The sequence below is a fragment of the Argiope bruennichi genome, chromosome 5, assembly GCF_947563725.1.
Source record: "Argiope bruennichi chromosome 5, qqArgBrue1.1, whole genome shotgun sequence".
In the NCBI taxonomy this organism is placed as follows: domain Eukaryota; kingdom Metazoa; phylum Arthropoda; class Arachnida; order Araneae; family Araneidae; genus Argiope; species Argiope bruennichi.
In genome coordinates this window covers 122,502,090-122,525,059 of record NC_079155.1, presented here as the reverse complement: position 1 = coordinate 122,525,059, position 22,970 = coordinate 122,502,090, and the positions used below count along the sequence as shown (strand labels likewise).

General features: G+C 30.2%; 1 protein-coding gene across 2 annotated transcripts in view; it reads right to left on the bottom strand.

Annotated features, from left to right (window-relative positions):
* Nucleotides 1–22,970, bottom strand: part of LOC129968490 (epidermal growth factor receptor-like) — a 179,984-nt gene that overhangs the window by 36,131 nt on the left and 120,883 nt on the right. The window contains exons 2-3 of one of the 2 annotated variants that reach the window (XM_056082419.1): nucleotides 698–1,185; nucleotides 420–544 (exon numbers count right to left, since the gene is read on the bottom strand). In XM_056082419.1, the coding sequence (XP_055938394.1) occupies nucleotides 420–544; nucleotides 698–800 (228 nt within the window). In that variant the 5' untranslated portion in view covers nucleotides 801–1,185. The remainder of the gene's footprint in view (nucleotides 1–419; nucleotides 545–697; nucleotides 1,186–22,970) is intronic. The other variant, XM_056082420.1, reaches the window with a different exon arrangement.

The window sequence follows — 22,970 nt, the reverse complement described above, 5'->3', positions numbered from 1 at the left end:
ATCCAGAATTATCCGAAATTGTTGGCTTTTTCCAGAATCCAATGAAAAAAACATGTCCAATCATAGAATAATTCGGAACTTCAAAATACAAAAATATTACACATTTAGTATGCATATGATTCCATTTCCCAACAAAAGATTAATTTCATTTTTTCTCTCACCCTCCCAGCCAGCACAGCCTGTTGTACAATACTGGCCAATATTATATTATTTAAAATTCACCTATATTATACAATATAGCAAATACTGCTTAATAGCATATAATAATGTACAATATTATTTCACATCCCTATTTTAATGATATGATATGGAAGAGCTAATCAATCAGAAAAGTTATCCCACAGGGTCCTTCAGGTTCATCCTCTTGCAATAACTACTTTATCAGCAACAATTCCACAAGAAATAGGATTTGTACTTACCTGCAACCATGTTAACTCAAGATTTCCGTCAACATAAGTACAGTTGGAGTAGCGATCTCTTAGATTCTGGTAATGATGGTCCCTATTGGATGGAACAGACATTCGTCCCGTCGTACCAATGCATACTGAGAAAAGCAGAACAAAATGAAATAAATAAACAATGTCTCCAACCAAAATACATACAAATCACATGGTTACTAGCAGTTAGAAGCCACTTAATGAAATCAATTCACTTTACATATTTACAAAACAAAAGAAATAATGAAAAACAAACTAACTTCTTCCTTTTGTTGCGTCTTCTTTCCAGATCTTTCCAACACACGGGTATAAAATTAGTATAAAGAAATATAAAATAAATAATATTTTTTGGCATATTATCATTTTTGCAGTCAGCAGTAAACTTCAGACATCTTGAAGTATACCGAGGAATTTCCGACAATGTTTCTTTGGCAATACAAAATGGCACGTTATGTACAAAGGAACAAAAGAATTTGGAAAACACTTTTTCACACAAACATTCCTGAGTCAGATGAACAGCTTTTGGGGTAGTTTGAACAACAAATGTTCACCGGGATAAACGATAGTTGAATGTGAGAAGAAATATTTAACATTTTGTGCATTTTTCCACGGAATCTGCGGGCCTTGTGAAACCTGATTTTTTCAGATCTCCTTCCATACCACAAGTTTTCACCGTCTTCTTCCACGTAGGACATTGCATCCTTCCATTCACAAAGCAACTTTCGAATGTGTAAAATACATCCACTTTCTGAAATAAATATGAATCATGAATGCATACTGATTTATTAAATGTAGTGAATCTCTGTCTTCTTTTTCCGAACTTTTAGGCATATTTATCCAGTTGAAATTAAACCAAAATCTGCTTTTTATCCAGAAAAAAATATTACACCAAGCTTCTTTCAAAATATAAACATATATTTTGGATCATTCTTTTTTAAAATTTGTGTGAATCTAATGAAATAATATTTAAACTCCAAAATTCTATTAAATTTTAAAATTTCAAACCAAAACTTTTAAATTATAAAATATTTGCTTGAAATTCATAGATAGCAACTTAAGTGGTAATAATGCGTAGTTTAATTTTGATTAACTTCAGTGGAATGATTCTTTAGACCATCATTTTGTTCTCAAAATGATATAGTATTTTACAGTCGAATTGATTTTTGATGAAATAATTAAGTATAATGTTGAATTTCAAGCAATCTATTAATAATACTGGAATCACTGTTTCCTTTTTTTCATCTTTGGAATTCATTGTTCGAAGTTTTCATTTTAATGCACATCTTTTACAATTTTGCAAATATATAGTGGGGAGAATAAATACACTTAATAATAAATAGGACTCGTCTTTATATACCAAATAAGATTTAAATAATATTTCATGAATTTTAATAATGATTAGAGACATTTGTACTTATTTTTCAAAATGGATTGTAGATACCTTTTAAAATACGCCTCAATTCTAATGTAACAATATTTTAAGACGAAGTTAAAAAAAAAAGTATAAAATTACTTTGAAGGGGATAACAAGAAGGGGTGGAATATCTTTTTCTTGTTGGAAGACATCTGCAGATAAAACTAACTAACTGAATGAAACCAAATTTCATATGCAGGTTTTGAAAAGCACAAGGTGAAAAAGTTTGCAAAAATAAAAAATAAATTTAAAAATGCTGAGCAATATATCCTGTGCACAGAGAAAAAAAGATAAAAATAAAATGTTGCACTTAGTCCCGAGAACTATAATGCTTAATAACAAAATATTATTTTCTGGGAGCTCCACCATACTGTATGTTATTCATTTCTGTATGAGCATTTTTAAATTTTCTATAGTTTATTTTTAGAATGCTCATTGCAATAATGTAACAAGTATATACCGATGTCAAGTCCGGGAAGAAATTTATCTATCTAGCTCTCTTCGTTTTATAATTATCGAATTTATATTCGAACAGCTGGACAGACAGATTTCCTCTGAATAAATTTTGCTCAAAATTTGATAGAAATCAAGAAACTTGGTGCAATTATCACATACCAAATTTCATCTGTCTAACTCAAATCATTTCTGGGTTATCTTTGTCTTAGACAGACAGATATTTTCAAAAAATGTGTTTTCGAAAACTATTATATTTTATAGTTATTTCTTTCGTCCAAGATTTTGGTATCTAAAGCAGATAACTGTAATAAGATGCTCTTATTCCCCCCCCCAAAAAAAATTCTATTATTTATGCCAAAATCTTTAATATTTAGTTATGCGGAGTCCATTTCTTATTCAAAAATTTCCACTACAATTCAGAATTTGTTATCTCCACAGGCAATCAGATTAGGAAGGCACGCATTCCAGATATAGCTTTTGAAACAGTATAAATACCTCTACTCAGCCTGGCTTTGGAAAAATTATGCATACATTTCTGTTTTTTATAGTTGTCAAATTTTAAGCAAAATTTCTGATGTAGATAGGAAACCGCATTTAATTTTCAGTCTGGTAATGTCTCAAAATCTCTGCAATCACAAGACAAAGAAAAGAATACCAAAGAAAACCCGAGATGATGTAACAAGAACAAAACAAGTTCTTTGTTACCAACTAAATTACTGCACAGAAAAGACGCGACCTGACCACCACAGTTTCTTCGCACGATTATTGTGAAAAAATTCGGACGGGGGTTGCGGAGAGAGGAGAAAAAAAAGAGAGGGTTGTATTTTAAGACAGGTGAGCAGTGTCAAGAACTGTCACGATTTTCGCCTGGGCTCAACATTCCAATAGAAAGAATTCTATGTTCGGTCCAATACACGGAAGATGATTGCGAAGAGGTGGACTAGGTGAAGTCGACTTTGGCGATAACACGGTTGCTGTCTTTCACGAAATATCGCCAAGAAAGGCGTCTGTTACTTCACGATAAAAGGTGGCCTAGAGAAAAAAAGCATTAATGGAGTTCAAGGACGGAACATGTAATGGATTACAACAATATAAGCGCGAGCGAGATTAGGAATCTGCCTTTCTTTATTTATGTTGTACACTCTTTTTAACTTCTTTTTTTTTTTTTTTTTTTTTTTTTTTTTTTTAAGCTAGGCACGATTCGAGGATGAGAAGGAAAGGTATATAATTTTATTAATGCTTCAGGGGGAAGAACTTTGTTGGTAATTTCCCGGAACGATTCCTCTACATATTTGGTAACAGAAGTAACCAAGGCGACGATTTTTACTCAAAACTTGATAAGGCGCTAATAAAGTGAAAAGATAAATCTGCGAAACGCTTCTCCCAGCGAGGGAAAATGGTAAAAATGGCGTGGGTAGAAATGGGAATATCCGTGTCTAACAGAAGTCCAAGCTGATAAAGCGCGGGTAAATTACACTCACGAGCATTCACTTTGAAACGACCGGCTACTTTAAGGTTTCAGTTACCTTTAGGAAGGAAATGAAAACGAGATATAAACTTACAAAAAGAAAATTTCACCTTTAAAAGGAAGTGAATGACTCTTAGAAAGAACAGCTGGCATCTGCAAGCAATGATAGTCTACGAATTTGCAGAGCAGCTATATACGGCCAGATTTCATATGGCAGCGTAAGTGATTGTATAATGTATGAGATATTAATCTGATCATCTATAAATTGTTTCAACTATTAGAATACGGCAAATAAATAACGCTCTGCAGTAACAAATAAAATAAAATAAACACATCTTAATTTTCTTTCCTGAACAATATTCAATAAAATTTAATTGGTTTCAACTAGCCAAGATAAACCTGCAACCTAAAAATAAATATAAAATTTTCATGCATTTCAATGTTTTATGATTCGTAAGATTTTTCGCTCCAAATAATCTAGTAAAAATTGTAAGCATTCAAAATTTTAAGAACCAGTTAGCACACTTATGGCTTTTATCTCTGTTACATTAGTTTTTCATGATTGGCACTAAAAAATGTGCTTCCATTTCTACATGAATTCTAAATTTATATTTATTTGAGATTGGATTATTTGAAATCATTCATTTAATAACTAATTTATTATGACATTCGAGAAAAAAAAATTGTTGGAATTTTTGATATGATAATAGACGATGAAAATTATAGATATTTTTCAGAATAAATTAAAATGAAAAAATCTTTTTATCTTTTAACATTTAAAAAACATAGAAAAGGAGGGTAAAAAAAATAAATTCTTGTGTAAAAAATATTACTCATACAATTCGAAAATTATATATGTTAAGGAGCAAAAAAATTTTCGTGAGAAATAATGTTTGAGATCTTTAAACATATTAACATCATTATAAATTCCATCATAATTTAAACAGTATTAAAGATAATAAGAAGTATTTTGTTTAAAAAATAATTCCATTTTATGTTGTTGGTATCATAAAAATCCATAGAACGGGCAAATTTTGAGTTAATTGAGTAAAAACTATTAAAAACATCGGTCAACCACACGACATTTAGTTTTCCATATGGCACCAAACTATTCTGAATAACAAAATGAAAAATACCTTTATACGTTTTGGCAAACATTAAGAAAATAATGTTTTGCATGAAAATTCATTTCAAACATTTCGCAGTTGAGTGTAGATAAACACAAGTACATCAGCATTAATATATTTTGAACCGATAAATAAAATTTAAAAAAAGGAGAATCACGGTTGGCTTTGTCTTAAAACAATGCTAATATCATTTTCACTGTGAGTTTTTCAATCACCAATACTCAGGGTTTCAACACTAGTTCATATTTCCCAGAATATTTCAGAGGACAAAAGTTGTCATGTGGCAGGTGTAACTGATTCCTGACAAAAATATTTAATAAATATTCATGATTACTAAGAGAAAACGTCAGCAATTTTAATTTTTCACGCACACTGGAAAGATATTTTACCATATTGACTCGCCTTTTTAACCATTAGTTTCAGAAGTACTTCTGGGAAGGTCGATTTCTAAAGAAAAATATTTTGCAAATTGATTTTTAATGAAGTCGATGCTGCGCATTTAGTTTATGACTCCTATGCTAATAGAAGGGTAAAATATAAAGTAAATTCTACATTATTGGTGGTTGTTATTTTCAAAATGTTGAAAAAAAATTTCAATCATAAAAAAGAAAGATATCTTAATACTGAAAAAAAAATTAAGGATATTCGAGCCTTAAGGTGGAAACATCGTAGCATGGTATTATTATTTTTTTTTCGTTTTTTTTAAATTTGATCTTAATAATATCCCAATGATAATACACTCAGCAAATCTATGCAATATCACAGCAACACGTTTGTATATAAATTCGGTGACCAAAACAATTAAAAGCACTGTTGTAAGATATATACCAAATATTTCTTAAATATATTAAAATTACAGAAAATTTTTTCAAAAATGAAATTGATCTTCGGTTATTCACAGTTGCCATACAACCTAATTCGGCGGACAGTAGGCAATTTAAGGTACTTATATTTTCAAGTCTGCGATATAACAATTTCCTTACAATTAAAACATTAGTATGCAAAGGCCTTGTAAACAAAATAACAGCATATAAATAAGAGTATAAAAAACAAGATTTGAATTAATTTAACATGTATAAGAGTTAATTAAAGAAAATATCTTTTATTTTACTTTGACATATTTAAATTCCGTTTCTATTTAAAACATTCTTAATTTACTTATGTAAAATACATAACTTTAAGTAGAACGCATTTCTTAAAAAATTTGCAAATTTATTTCAATTATGACAACATAAGCATTTACACGAATATTTAGTATTTCGCATTTTATGTATTTCAATTTATTCATATGAAATAATTTTTTTATTCATCCATGCATAGAAAAATGGTAAAAGCTAATGAATAAAAAAAATTAACTAGAGAATTATATTAAAAAAATTCAAGAAAAAGTAAAGTTTAATTCAAGAAAGCTATTTTTGTTTAAATATAAAGGACACTTAAATGAAATGTTCATTTTTATAATTATTATTACTAATCTGAAATTTTAATTCTAGTTTGTCGGGATAAAAGTAAACTTATAATATTTTTTCTACAAAATTACTAATTCAACATTTTTAAAAGCTGAAAGTGTTTAATTTTCCCACGATGCATCAAATAACATAGATTAACCTCTTAATGCACACAACAGATACATAAATGTAATCAGCATTAAATACTTGCAAAGAGATACATTCCTTTAACATTAAAAAATAAAAAAATTTTAATATTTTATTTGTTAATAAAAATTATAATCATTATTACCCTTTTACAATTATCAATATAATTGATTTCATTCTTGTCTCATCTTAAAAATATATTTTTTAAGCAAATGAATTGATGATAAAGCATACAAATCTATTATTATTCAATATTCTTTTACCACATTAAGAATAATTAATTTTTCATTTGTTGATGATTGCTAATTAAAAAAACATAATTATTGTTACCTTTTTAAAGAATTAAAATTAATAGCAACAATTCATTCCTGTCTCTCCCTCTCTCTCTCTCTTTTTTTTTTTTTTTTTTTTAGAACTATGAAAATACCTAAAACATTAGTCACAAGCATTTCAGCGATGAGCACTTATCATTAAAGCTAAGTAAATTCTTTCCTTCAATTCTCAATCATTAAATTCAAATCAAAATGTAGCTTTCCAAAAACGGAATTTTTTAAAATTTTCATTTGTTAATGATTGTTAATAAAAATTATAATCAATATTACCTTTCTGCACCTATCAATATCATTGATTTCATTCTTGTCTCATCTTAAAAATACATTCTTGTTAAGCAAATGAATTAATGATAAAGCATACAAAACCTTTATTATTAAATATTCTTTTACTACATTAAAAATCTAAAAAAAAATTCATTTGTTGATGATTATTAATTAAAAAAATATAATCATTACTATCTTTTTACAATAATTAATATCATTAATTTCATTCCTGTATCATCTTTTTAAAAAAAATTTAGAGCTATGAAAATAACCACAATATAAATCACAAGCATTTTATCAGTAGGTACAGATCATTAAAGCTTAAAAAAATCAGTCAATCCTTTATTGAAAATGTAGCTTTTACATATTAAATAGCTAAGCTGCGCAGAAAAAAAAATGTAAAAACAAAACCGAAAGATTGAACAGCGAGTTGAAGCGATTTAATATGGCCACCAATCCGATAAGATTATTGTAGTGGGATAGCACGAAGGGCGTGATTTCGTGTAAAATGCTCTCCACATAAATGTGAGAAATCATGTTAACGATAATGTTCCAGCAACCGATCCTACGGCATTCCTCGTCCGCCCCTCCCCTTTCCCTGACGCAGGTTCGACTGATTCTTTTCAAAGGATAAGTAAGCTGCAGCCACGTGCGTGGCGTGCCTATGGGATTTTAGCTTCTCCTTGAGATGTGATGCTCCCGCTTGATACATTGAAGAAAAATGAGACAATGAGTTAACGTGCAGTAAATGCTGACCGAATGCATTCTCAGTTAAGTTTTAAAAAAGAGCCGTGCCTCTTAAACCAACGACAGTGGTCTTCCCAAAACTTACTCGCATTTTCACAAATAAAGGTGTTATTCCCACCCCTGCAAAAAATTGTGGATCTTGGGTAAGGTAGAGACCGACATGATATTGGCATACAATTGTTATGAAATATTAAACTTTGGCGTTTATTTAGCACTTTTACATTTTTACCGAATCCACCATGAGATCCTTGGCACTTTTTAATATTATGAGTGAATTATATGACTATCAAAATTTGAAGTTTAAAATATTTTGATAAAGAAACTATTAAAGTAGGAGTTGCATAATATATTTAATTATTAAAATTTTAACAAACATTAAGATTAGCGAACCGGCTGGTCGCCAAAGGCGGCTAGTAATATAATAAAGTCGAATTCATTTTTTAGAACGCGTTTGTTTTCTAACCTATTAAAACCAAAATTTGATGATAAAATCAGTTACCTAGTTTAATTAAAATCAGATAGTTTGTTTTTTAATTATCGCGTTTACAGGCTTCTGAAAGTACTAACCGACAGACGATTAACTACTAGTTGGATTTGGCTCAAAATTTGATAAGTGTCTTACACTATAGATGTTAAATCTATATACCTAGCTCTCTTCGTTTAGTAGCTATTATGTTAACTTATAATCGAACAGCCTGACATACAGACGTTCTCTGAACAGATTTTCCTTGAGTTATCTTTGTCACAAACAGACACGCATTTTACAGAAAAGTGTTTCTCGAGCTTAGGAAGATTTAAAATGTGTAAATTCGTCAATATGTCGAGTTCGAATTTTCTGACGATTACAATACTTTCTCTATACTTCTTACTCTCTTATACTAAAAGAAAAGTAAAAAGAAAAAAAATAATGAATGCATTTTTCAGTTTGTGAAAACTATTTTGTGAAAATCAATATATGACTACCATTACCCTTTACTTGATCGCAATTTTTCGAAGAAAATTTTACTTACAATATCGGGAACTACCCCTAAACGTTTCTCAAAAATTTCCATAAAAGGATGTCATGAGAAATTTTTGATTGTAAAAAATCTCGTTTGCGTAACATGCAACTATTTTATAAAATATTCCAAAATCACCCATTCGAAGATACTCATTTAACTTAGACTCATTTTTTGCAAATTATGATAAAGACTGAACACCAAAGTTCACTCGTTATGGCTCAATGTTACTGTATTTAAATGATTATCTGCAGGTAAATGAGCAGATAAGTCTACTTATTAAAGGCTAAAATCTTATAAAAGCCTACAGTTATGATTATAGTTATAAAATTAAATTAGTCTATCTAATTACTATTTTAGAATTGCCATTTTTACAGACAGAATGCCATACCGATTGAATTAATTCCAAATATGTTCTTAGCATTCTTGCAAATCTAAAACAGAGAAATTCGTGTCAATGATTTGAGTAAACATCGCAAATAGAATTTATTGATAGCATTAGAACCTCTCACTTCACTTAGACGAAATACTAACAAAGGAAACGAATTGTTATCGCCAAAAAATTCGAAAATGACATTTTTATGAATCCACATCTGATACCTCAAAAACGCTTTTAAAAAAAAAACTGAAAAATGGTAAGCTCAAAAACGAGCTAGAGAGATAAAATTTAGCGTCTTTACATTAATATTTTGGATTTATATGTTAAATATAATCCAATCAAAGGAAGTCTATTAATTTATTTCATTAAAAGATGAAGAAAATTACTAAAAAATGAGCATCAAGGCAATAGAAAGGATTTACCCAAAACAAATGACTATGAAACGAAGATTATCAACCTAAAGTGTTTCCAGACATTCCACATAAAATAAAGAAAGATAGAAATAAAATACAAGCTTTTAAGCAGCTCTTACAGACACAACATATCAATCTTATAAAAACTGCAACGAATTCAGTTTCTTTAAAATAAAACTAAGTCGAATGTTTTACCAGATTTATATATAAAAAAGAGAGAGAGAGAGAGACAGAGCGAAAACACAAGGGCATTCTTCCAGCATTTACTGTCCCGACAAACCATCCAGCCTCGAAAGTTTCAGCTTATTACTAAATAAGGGGGAAGGCAATAAAAAAGGAGAAGGCATCCCCCCTCCTACCCGTGCCCACAGGTATCAGTCACGTTCGCTCCACCTTAGAAGCTTGGGGGGGGGGAGGGAAAAAAAAGAAAACTGCAGCCACTAATCTATTATTAGTTATGTTGTGGAGCAGGCAGGGAGCCGATCTCTTCACAGAAATCGCGAGAAGATCCGGAATCGGGGGAACCACCTGTGCCTCCCTCCCCATCCCCACTGGCCTACCTGACGCCTGGGATGTCGATGATTTGCCACCTCCAAAAGATTTATGGGTTCTAAGCCGCACGAGCAACGCGAGCATATCTCGCAGCAATTTTCGAACACAGGTCGCTAACTATGAGTACTGAAATTCGATACAGAATGTAATGGGTGTCTAAGACACCGATGGGAAAGCAAAAAAAAAAAAAAAAAAAAAAAAAAAAATTTAAAAGATAAACATTTATTGAAAAAATTTTAGAAAAATGTTAGTTAGAGACCAAGAATTATAAATAATCTATTTTGTTATTATTTTTTTTTTTTCTTCCGGAGTGTTGCATTCATGACAGCCAAAGTAAGATGACAATTTTCGATACATAATATAGAAGCTAGCGTGTTTAAAAAAATAAATGCAGCTCATCGTTTTTAAATGTGAATTATTCGCTCATTCGCAAACCAGCGGAAGTGGTTTCTCCAAAACTTTCACACATATTTTCTGATAAAAAAAGTTATCTCCTTTCCCTCGCAAACAATTATAGACCTTGGGTAATAATGGAAATGCCTTGCATGGCACTGATATACAATAGTAACGAAATATTTATCTTTGGTGTAATTTCAGGATTTTTAATGAGTCTTATCATATATACCTTGGCAGTCTTCTTTTGTGAATTAATCTTTGGCATGCGAGAAATTGAATTTGTGTTTTAGACTACCAACCGATTGAAACCAAAACCGAATGATCTCCCAACCGATTGAAGCCAAAACTGAATGATCTTCCAACCGATTGAAGCCAAAACTGAATGATCTCCCAACCGATTGAAGCCAAAACCGAATGATCTCCCAACCGATTGAAGCTAAAACCGAATGATCTCCCAACCGATTGAAACCAAAACCGAATGATCTCCCAACCGATTGAAACCAAAACCGAATGATCTCCCAACCGATTGAAACCAAAACCGAATGATCTCCCAACCGATTGAAACCAACTCCCAACCGATTGGAACCAAAACCGAATGATCTCCCAACCGATTGAAACCAACTCCCAACCGATTGGAACCAAAACCGAATGATCTGCCCACATAAAAAAACTACAAAATTGCATACCAAATTTGATACACTTAAGTCATAGAGTTTTTGAGTACTTCCATTTACATGCTTCTGAAAGTACAGATAGACAAGCTGTCAAACCGTTGTTGGATTTGGCTCAAAAATTTGGTACTTATTTACAATATAGATGTTACATTTGTATACCGAATTTTATTCCTCCTTCTGTCTTGTAATTATCGTGTTAGCTTAGATTCGAACAGTCGGGTTTCTTCTGAATTTAGTTTGCTCAAAATTTGATAGCATTCCACAAATTTGATGTAAAAAACATATACCAAATTTCCAAAGCTCAAAGCATTTTTGAGCTATCTTTGTCATAGACAGATAGATAGATATACAAAATACCAAAACATGAATTTTTCAAACTATGGGAAGTTTAAGATCTCCAGTTCCAATTTTTTGATGATTGCAATACTTCGTATAAGAGAAAGTAATTACAAGACAATCTAAGGCATCTAATTCAAATTTGAGATAAATTTAGTATACCTCATCAGTCTGCAACTATCTTAATTAATTGCAAAAATACTTGGTTCTTGCATCGATTTTATCAACAGATTGCAGACGTCTTTAATGCAGGCAGTGTAATGCAATAAAGCTTATAATATGCTTTTAAATATTGTGAGAGTATCAGATTTACTTAGAACAATTCTAAATATAAAAGAATTCTTAAACAGAAATTATGGATAAAGAGCGACTGAACATCGATTTAATTAAGGCAGCACATTTCTGAGAATTTAATGTAATAAAGGAAATTCAGAAAAACATTGTAAAAATTTGGCACCCAAAATCGGCAGGTTATATTTAATTCAATCGACACCATGGGCAGGTTGAATTTAATTCAATATTTTTTTAATAAAACGCGTCATATAACATAACTAAATGTTCTTTCCTTAGATTCTAAAATAGTTTGCACATCTTTTCCCAGATAAGATTGTTTTCCATTAACCGAGAAATATGAATGCGAAACGGACAACTTATATCTTGCATTTATTACTTTCTTAATCTATATAAATAAAATAGAAACATCTGTTTTCCTGTTTCATATAAAAACCTTAACTACTGAACACTTTCTTTGCATCTGTCTTATAGATACTGAGACAATGCTGTGCGCTGATGAATGACAACTACAGAAATATTCCATTAAAAATTTATTTAACTTATAATTGCATTTATATAAATTGTTTTAATCTGAGATTTTCTCATGTGTTTGAAATATGGAAAAATCTAACGAAAATTCGCCCGATAATAATTTTTGCGACTCCCAAATTTTTCCTCGCAGTTCTCAGTTTGACCAAGCTTGATATAAATAAAAACTAAAATAAAATCTTGCCGTGAAAGTAATTGTCATTGAAACGTTTTCCAATTGCTTTACACTACCATACATCTATCAGGCCTCTAGTCAAGTAGAAAATGTTTTTACAGCAGAAATACGATAAAATTTTAAAAAAATGAGAAATGACGACAAAAGTCAGTAAAAGGAAATACAGTCATGAAAGAGATCTAAACCATTATTTTTTAAAGTTAGAAATCGAAATGGGATGGAATTACGAAAATTGGGTCTTTAATAGGCCTCGAATGCTAAATGAGAAAGGAAACACCAAAGATGCTACTCCTACTTGAATGCATTTTTTTAAAAGGACAAACAACTTGAAGATAAACCTAGTCAGGATGAATAAAAATATAAAAATAAAAGGTATTAATTTGAGTGAATTAAAAAAAACTCAAACACTGAAAAACTTTTGTATCCAAATTTTATTATGTGTTCATTTTGACTGTATGTATAAATGCCGTAAAAATATATATGTATAAAAAAATATATGTATAAATGCAATGAAATTTGTCTTAATACTTTATCCAAAATGACCAAAAGACGATACAGATATGAATTCACATGAACACTTCTAAAATGATAAGTTTCTGACTGTCAACTGAGGACAAAAGCGAAAAACGAGACCAATCATTCTAAAAGTAGAATGAACCCACTCAAGTACACCACTGGAGATTCAAAAAATTACATGAAACACTATATTGTCATTAGTATACCAACCGGCAGTATATGATCACACCGCTATAGATAGACTATTACTTTGTAATTTATATCACTCTTTTCATTTAAACAACGGGATCAAAATGAACACATAATAAAATTTGGATGCAAAAGTTTTTCAGTGTTTGAGTTTTTTTGTTTTTTTTAATTCACTCAAATCCATACCTTTTTGTTATTTTACCTGTAAATTTTTAATAACCAAAAAAATGGGGCAATAAAGAATAACTTATTCCATTTAAGATAAATTCAGGACTAAAAACTCAAAAAGCAGGGTAGCTCCAGCTGAACAGAGGGACCAAACGAACATACAATACAATTTGGACACAAGAATTTTTCGGTGTTTGATTTTTTTTTTTTTTTTTTTTTTTTACTCATTCAAACTAATGCGTTTCTATTTTACATGAGAATTTTTATTAACTAAAAAATGGGGCAATAAAGAATAATTTATTCCATTTAAAATAAATTCAAGACAAAAAAAATCCCTGAAAAAGCAAGATAGCTGCAGCTGAACAGAGGGACCAAACGAATGCATAATACAATTTGGATATAAGAATTTCTCAGTGTTTGATTTTTTAAACTCACTCAAACGCATGCTTTCATTTTGTTTTACATGCGAATTTTTAATAACCAATAAAAAAATGGAACAACAAAGAATAATTTATTTTTAAAGATAAATTCAAGACAAAAAAATGAGAAAACAGGATTGCTCAAGCTGAATACGGCCATCTGAACATTTCATAAAATGAAACATCAGACGAAAAACGACCTCACTAGACTAATGCGAAAATGGCGACGCTTCGAAATTTAAATTTCAAATGCAACCTTTCAACGGCTGTACGACATATTTGTTTTGCAAATACAAGCGCGCGGTATCAGCAAATGCTCACGAAGCACGATAACTCCGCTTGAAGCACTGTTTGTCTAGGGCTCTGCCTGCTCAATACAAGCCGTACGACCCGTCTTGTTTTGATAATACATGGCACAAATTGCGATTAGTCCGCCTGTAAGCTGCAGCTATTCAGGGATCTCGACGAAAACATATCTCAAGTGCCCGAAAGCAGCGATAACAATTGCAGATTACAAAGACTTCGCAGAGACATCAAATGCGAAACAGAAAAGTTGCAACCAAATGAAAGTTTACTATCAAATAAATTCCATTACATAGATGGTATCGAAATTTTGGCGCGATGTTCTAAGTAGCGTACTTCGATGTTTTTAACTTCTTTTCTGGATGCTATGTGAGCTAGGGGAGGGTGGGAGGGATGCATAGCGGGATTTTACAAAATCCAGAATTACAAAAAAAAAAAACGTAAAAATTAATAATAAGATAATTTACTATAAAAAACGATTTTTAGAAAAAAGGAGAAAGAAACACAAAATATAAGATTCTGTATTTTCTTCAATTATTTTTTTTATTTTATTTTCCTGCATCGATTTATCCACAATGATTACATAAAAGAATCATTATTCACATATAGCAATATCTGAAAAAGTTGACATTTTTGAATAGTCATATTCTTTATCAAGTAAAATCTAGGAAGAACTCTTCAAAAGCTAACTTTTTTAATGTTATAATTCATTATACATTATTAAATCCATTTCTTAATAAGCAAAAACTGAGATGGACCGTGCAGTGGCAAATTTTGAAAAGCATGAATCCAATTGAATCAGTTTATGGCAAATTAAGAATTGCATATACTACGAAATAAAAATCCTACGATGAAGTTGATTATCTGGCAAAAGCACGCAATTGAATTTTTGATGGATGCGTTGTAAATTCGTCGTAACATTGTTATTTATTGTATATAAAATTGAAAAATATTATAAAAATTAAGGAGAACATTGTACCGAAATAAAATTATTAAAAAAATCAGTTTTAAAATAATCGGAGGACCATTTTTGTAAAATAATTGTTTTAGAAACTATGAACAATTTCTGTAGCGATTACCCATTTGGCGACGATTAAATTTATTTTCGCACTCGATTAAATTTTCTGTTTGAAACGTATTTCTTGAATTTTTTATATCTTTCCTCTCACTGAAAGTACTTTTTGGCGACAAGGTGAACACTCTACAGGAACATATTTCTCTATAGGAATATATTTATAGTCATATTTTGCACTGTCATTTATTACTGAAAGGAAGGCTCAATGAAGCAATGTGAAATTCGTACAATAGTTTGTTTACATTTGACTGTTGCCATTCAACAATAAAAATAAGAACGATTTCTATGTCACATACACTAGCGTTTTATATACGTTGATTATTGGTCAGGTTCTTATCTGTTATATTAAGTTCACTTATTTATAACATTGATTTCAAAAATGGAGTGTCTGCTTAAACAATAGTGTGCAGAAAGCTCCACAACCGTGAGTTATGATAAATAAATAAATAATAACATAATGAAGGGTTGGCCTTATCTTTTAAATCTTAGCTTTATTCCTTGTCATTAAAGTGCAACAAAACCTTCCATTTTTAAGTTAATTTAAGTTTTACAATTTTATTGGATCGCCATTCGCCATGATTTTGAATAGCATCCTCTCGAAACCAGCGCCAAAAAAATTAAAAAAGATTATTTTTCTAAAAAATTGATGACCTAGAATTTCAATAAAGCATTTTATTTTCATGTGTTTTTCATACACTTCAATGTTAGGCAAAGTTAGATACTGAGAAGTGTATGGAAAAGCAGATGGCAAGTAAGCCAGAAGTTAAAATAAAAGTACTTTTTAAATTTTACTTAGTAAGTATTTAGAAAAAGGATTAATTTTTAAAAAGTGAACAAACTGAATTTATTATATACTAGCCACCTTCAGAGATCAATTGTTTACTGAGGATTAAGGCTCGCTAAAAGTTTTTATTAAATTCACTCTAAAATTTCTTATCTTTTAATTTAAGCGTGTATCCCAAGAAGAAAAGTTTAATTGATAAATCTAATTTCAAGAATCAGTATTTGTCTTAGGTAGTTAATTTCATTTTTTATATGGATTCCACTCAGTTTTCAATTAATGATGTAATCAGTCAAACCTAATCAATGTCTCAAATTACCTGTTCTAGAGATTCTAATCTATTAACTGCTGAGAAAAACCAACAAAAGTCTGATATAAAGCTTTTAAACTTAATGCAATATTATAATTCACTATCTTAAGAATTAATTTTAGCTTTTAAGCTTCTGTGAAATTGAATTTTAAAAAATGCTTCCAGACATGGAAAAGAACTGTCTGGAAAATGTTCTTAATCCATTCAAGGTTATTTGTTTGATTAGGTAATAAATACATGATTATTGAATTAAGGGCTTTTTTATTCTTCTAAATACTAATTCTGAAAATTAAAATATCTAACCTAAACTTGTTTACATAAACGAGAAGACTGGATTAAATCAGGTTGGCAGAGCTTTGAACTTGAGTCCGATTTAGAAATCCATAATAAATCTTATATATGCAAAACAATAAATTCAATATAAACATGTTGTTTTGAAATAATTATTACATTAAAATTTTGAGCAGTTTAATATTCCAATCGAAGAGGTGAATCACTAACAGTTAAAACTTTCCACAGAATGGCATTTCCCGACTTTAATTGAGAACATTGGCTTCTAGATCAAAATATCCGCATGTATGTAATCCTGTTAAGTATCAAATATGAAATCTTCGATCAAAGATCTCAAGAATGCCGCTCTTATGTTTCAACTGACTAGTTTCATAATAAAATAGCCGTCATGTAACTTCAAAATGGCATGTTAATTTAACTCAACAAATCTAAACTTATTTCTGGCGGCGCCCTGGCATAGGGGTAGCGCGTCTTCCCCGTGACCAAGGCTTCCCGACTTCGAGTCGCAGTTCGGGGGTGGTTGTTCTTCATCTGTGCTCTATCGGTGAGATGTGTGAATGTCCCCTCTTGTAAAAAGTGTGTGTGCAAGCAAATGTGATGCATGAGAAGCTAAGACGTAATCTTGGCTCTAAATGGCGCTACTGAAAACAAGAGACGCTCTCTCGGCTTAAAATCGCTGAATTCGTCAGCTGGCTTGTCTATGACAAGTGCCATACGAAACAGCGCCGGCGTCCTGGCCTAGGGGTAGCACGTCTGCCCCGTAATCTGAGCGTAATGGGTTCGAGCAAGTGTGTGAGTAATATCTTCATGAGCTAGAAGTTAGACTTCTGCTCTCGGGTGCTCAGGGGTCTTTACCCTCAGAAGCTACTGCAACCCTCTTTCCGTGGTGATACGGCATCATCATAAGAAACAACAAACTTATTTCAAGTTGCTAAAATCCAATAAGCATATTTTTGATTACACTCTTTAGAAAAAAATCGTTCCAAATTTTGAACAGTCGGATTTTTTTTTTTTTTTTTTTTTTTGGCAGGTATGTATTAATTTCAATCAGCTATTAATGAACTTACATCTCATCAAACTTCTATAATTTAATTTGAAACTTTAAATGTCATTTGGATCAATAAAATCTAAAAGAATGAAGTTATAACTGTAGATAACAGCAGGCGACATCTTAGAACAGCATTCAGAAAACGCGAGTTAATTCCGTGATCTTTCCTCTATTCTGATAGTATGAATTTTAAGTGAAAGAAAAGTTACTGCAACATGCCAACGAATGACGATATGTAGGCTTCGAAAATGTATACCAATAATGTAAAAATGCTTTCAAAGAAACCAAATTACAGATAACATATCATTTTTAAATTACAAATATAAAACCCAAGAAAAGTCATCTATGTTTCATAAATATATAGAAAAAAAAGAACATTACGAAATACTTTTACAGTAATTCGAACAAATTGATATGATAATCCACAGGCATTTTGTGAGATTTTTTTTTTTTAAGATAACACATTTTTAAGTGAAACACAAGTTGAAACGATAAAACAATATTGATTACGATAGCAGTTTTATCGAATGATAATGTATTTTAACTATATTAAATTATAATTAAGATATTTTAAAGATCAGATTGGACCAGATATTATTTTTAAAAAAAGAATTTCACGGCTCATCGTATTTCATATAAAATATACAGTTCAGTCTTGGCCTAATAGCTAATTTTTAAACCATTACAAATAGGTGAATTAAGGTGTATGTATGTACACACTTAAAGCTTCAAAAATCGTTCAAAATATCGAATATTTTTTTATTGCTTAATAATGTTCACTAATCCTTTAGCTTTCAGACGATACCAAGATGTCAGTATTCGAAATATTTCTCGAGTTATAAATATTTTTCTTGAGGTGCTTTCATTATAAACTCTAGTTACGGTTTAATTGGGCAATTTCGAATATTTTTAATTATTATATTACAATTTATACATATAGTAACCATTATATTATTTAATTTTATAATAATTTTAATTATTTTTTGCTAATAATCAACGTTTGGTGAATTCAGCAATTTAATTTTAAACTTTAAATATAGATTCATGAATACCGTGGGAAAAAGTGAAGCATTAGTTGCTTGAAAGGAAATATAACTGGCTTTCTCCAGCAAAATAGCAATTTTAATAACTATAGAACAAATAACAAATATTTTATAAATAATATTTAATGCGTTACAAAATTGAAAATGAGAGATAATTTAATAGTAGACGTTGAAATATATTATACGTTTAATAAAATTAATATTCATAAAAAATTCTGTTTCTAATCCCTCTTTCACTCTGGGATTCAATCCTCTAGATTAGAGACAGAAATCTACCTCCAGTTGCCAAAAAAGGCTTTAATGATATAAAGAATGACTTTTTTATGTAGTTTGAATCACTAAATATTGTACTGAAATAAAATAAGAAACACAATATCCTATTATTCAAACTGAGTGAAATAATTAAGACATAACTATCGTTTTCAATACTTCTGCCACCAAACCCAATCAAGTTATTCAGCTTTAAATTATCATATTTTAGTTAAATCAATGACTGCAAAAGTAAACGATCTACAGATGTATCTCAAGGAAGTTTTATAAATTATTTTCACTGGCATATAATTTTTAACAAATGATTACATCTACACCCTTTTAACGCTTTTCTTTAATTGAAAGTATATTATCATCTTTATCAGTTTAGTAATTAGCTTCTAAATGGCGATTAGAATGGATACTCTGATTATAAAAAATTTTTAGCTGTAATGAATATTCTAATTGTTTCTAAATGACTGTAACTGCGCTTATGTTCTTAAGTTGAATTAATTTTTCGGAGAGAACGTATATCAATATCTTAAATAATCAATTAAAAATATAAGAAGAAATTAATCAAGGAAAACAATTTTTTTTTGATAAACTGTCAAATTATATGTATCTCTTTAAAAGAAAGAACTAGAATAAATTTTAAAATAAATTCATTTCTTTCACAATAAGCTCCTTCACTAGTTATTATTTCCCTTCTTTCTTCTAATGTATTTCATATGAGACTTTGTTTTAGTGCTCAAAACCAATCTTATATCTTAATTCTTATGAATAGAAGTAAATTCTGCAAGTAAGAGAAACAGTGTTCAAAAAGCCAGGCTTTCTAATGCAACAGTTACCATCTTTGATTATCTGTACCACCTTGTGGATTCTCAAGAGCCTCAAAGCTCTGAGATTTCAGATAACTAAAATGCCTGAGGTTCTTTTTCAAAAATAAGAAAAATTCTCTGTCCCCTCTCAAAAGTCTCAATAACATCTTCTCGGAGGGGGGGGGGGGTAATAATTCTTAAGAGATTGACATATAAAAGAAGATTCTTTTAGCTGACGGCTACTGGGTCCTCTTCCTTCTTTCAGAGAGTAATAATGCCTACCATGGGTATTCAATTTATCATACATGGGGAGGAATTCGCAACAATATTCGGATATTTCGAGTGATCGCCGTACTTCACTTGAACAAGCGCTTTGAATTCTTCCAAGTCTAAAAAAGTTATGATTCTCTCCCAAAATCTGGAGCACCCCTCGCATTAGTTCAAAAAATCTAGCTACACACACAACAAATCCGACAGATTAATGAAATATTTTTAACTCTTCATTAATTGCAATCATTTATGTTTTTTAATAACAACGATATATCATGTATTAATCAGTGTTCTTGGCGATTTTTAAATTTATTCAACGTTTTGTCCATCGGGATTTTACTAATTTTTTTTTCCTTTACAACCATAAAAAATAATACTAATGAGAATGTAAATGAGTATTCTGATCTCTTTCTCTGAATTCCGAGAAAAAAATCATGTTACAATGAGTTAAAAACAGTCAATATAATAAGAAAGGTGTGAAAGCAAAACTAGCATCGCATATAATTAACTGAATAAAATCAGAAATGTTGTTACTACATCAAAAATTATGGATCTGAATCAATTTTTTCAATTGTCCGACTAAAAGCATAATGAATGCTGATTCATACAAAACTATGTTTACATAGTAATTCAAAACCGAATCAAATTGAGAAAATAAAATATAGTAGATGGTTTTCATACCAACATTTTAATTTACAGAGTGATAATAAATGAATAATATCCCAACTTCGTAGCGATATTAAAAGCAAACAAAACAAAGTGCAACTTTGTTGTTAGTCGGAAATTAAAAATAATAATTAAATGATAAAATTCAATATAATTATAAATGTTTATTGTAAGCACCTCCAAACATATGAACGATTTAGAGGCGGTATGATAGATCATCCGATAATTCGTCAGTACTTTTCATGTGAAACTTCATTTCATGTGCATATATGCGTATCTGAAATTCATCGTCTTTAGTTGATAGTGGTGAAATAAACACCTACTGTTTTATGTAGCCCCCCCCCCCCAAAAAAAATTGCCATCCAAACATATCTGCAAATTTTTAAAGCTTCACACCAAATATGCTAAAAAATTGTGGGTTAGGTTATCCTATCAGTTCGATTTCTTTCACATTTTTGGAGGGGCTCACACTGAACACTTATAACTGTGTTAAATATAAACTTTCAATAATTATTCCTATTTCCGATGAACATCAAGGCTATGCTTTGTTTTGCTTTCTTTTAACATACCTCCAGAGTTGGAATATTCATTTACATTACCCTGTTTTTGAGCGCTTGGATCAAACTAGTCAAAAGGATGAGATATTTCAAAACGCATGCGATGAAGCTAAACATAAAAAGTATAAAATCAAAGAAATATATTAGAATATCAAGAAGTTTTCCCGCTTCTTTTAGTGTAATGCATTATTACAAACATAATTTCGAAGCTAAGGAGTCATAACAATACCAAAAAGAAAATATTTATCAATATTAATAATGGCAAAGGAGCTCGGGCGAAATGCAGATGAATTGCGCCACTGAAGGGAAAATTAGTGTCAAGAAACCCCTGGCGCCGAAACAACGTTTGGGAGAGGCTCTTCAAGGCATGATGCTGCTGTTATTCCAAAAGGTGTTTATTCTAATCGTCTCGGAGCCCAACAGAAACGATTGAGAGCGGAATTTGCAGGGAGTGGAACGATGTTTGTTCAAACGAAACAAGACTCGGAATTAACAGACTGCAATGAATAAACCAACTCGAAATACATATGCCATGACATGCGAGAACTTAACGCTGGTAGAAACGATAGATTATATAAACACACAAAGAAATAATGAAAGCAGGCATAAAAGAAAGAAATAATGTATAAGCAGGCATAAAAGAGGAAAGAATGTGTTGTGGAATTGTGTTAGTTATATTTTCTTTATTGAGAGAGGTATTGATGAAGGCTAATTTTTCTAATTCAGCCGATTCACATAAATTCAAAATAATAAGTTCAGGAGTAAGGAAAAAATAATCTATGACAGAATTACCAGCAACAAAAACGAAAGTCTAATCTAAACAGTAGAATTAAAATATATATATATTTTTAAGAGTGTTTTTACTATGAGTTGAAGTAAATTATTTTTCCGTGCAAATGTTTGGATAAATTTCTTTTACAACTGCATAATTTATATTTGATTATTTTTGTGTACAATTAATAACTTACACAACCAGCTGCGAAGGTTGTGAGCACTCGATTTTTTAAAAATGTGATCAGGCAACAGGGCTTCAAATTCATCTTTTGTCTTGGATAGACATGGTTATCTTCGTGTATTCATTTCATTTAATGTCATTAAAAAAATGGCAAAATTATAGAGGAGAGACAAATAGAAAACAATAAGTGTTAAAACATTAAATTGAGACTAGATCCAAAATAAAAATATCATCTCATTAATTCTTTACTAATTATGCAAGATTTTTAACATAATAATTTTTATTTTACCCAAACCCAAAAGTAAGGCTCGAAAGCAATTCCCCGTTCAGTAGTGTAGCTGCATAATTTGAACTATCAAAAATAACAACAACAAAAGCAATAAATAGGAAAGTATTTTATGATCTAACCGCTTTATCATATAATTTTGCATTGTGATTGACAATAAACCTTGGCAATAAACAATAATGCTATAAATTACTTTAAAGCTCATATTTTTAAAAAAAGTTTTGAAGAACTGCATGGATTTTTGAAATTATGTTTTATTTTAACATTAATTAAAATAGAGTTTAATGTTAAAAACATCTAGAATTGAAGATTTAGTACAACATTTAAAAAATGAAACGAATATCTTAATTCTATCAGGAAAGCCTTTTAAAATATATAACTAAGTCCTAATAGTGAAAAGTATTTAACGATAGACTATTATTTTGTATTATCTAATTTATT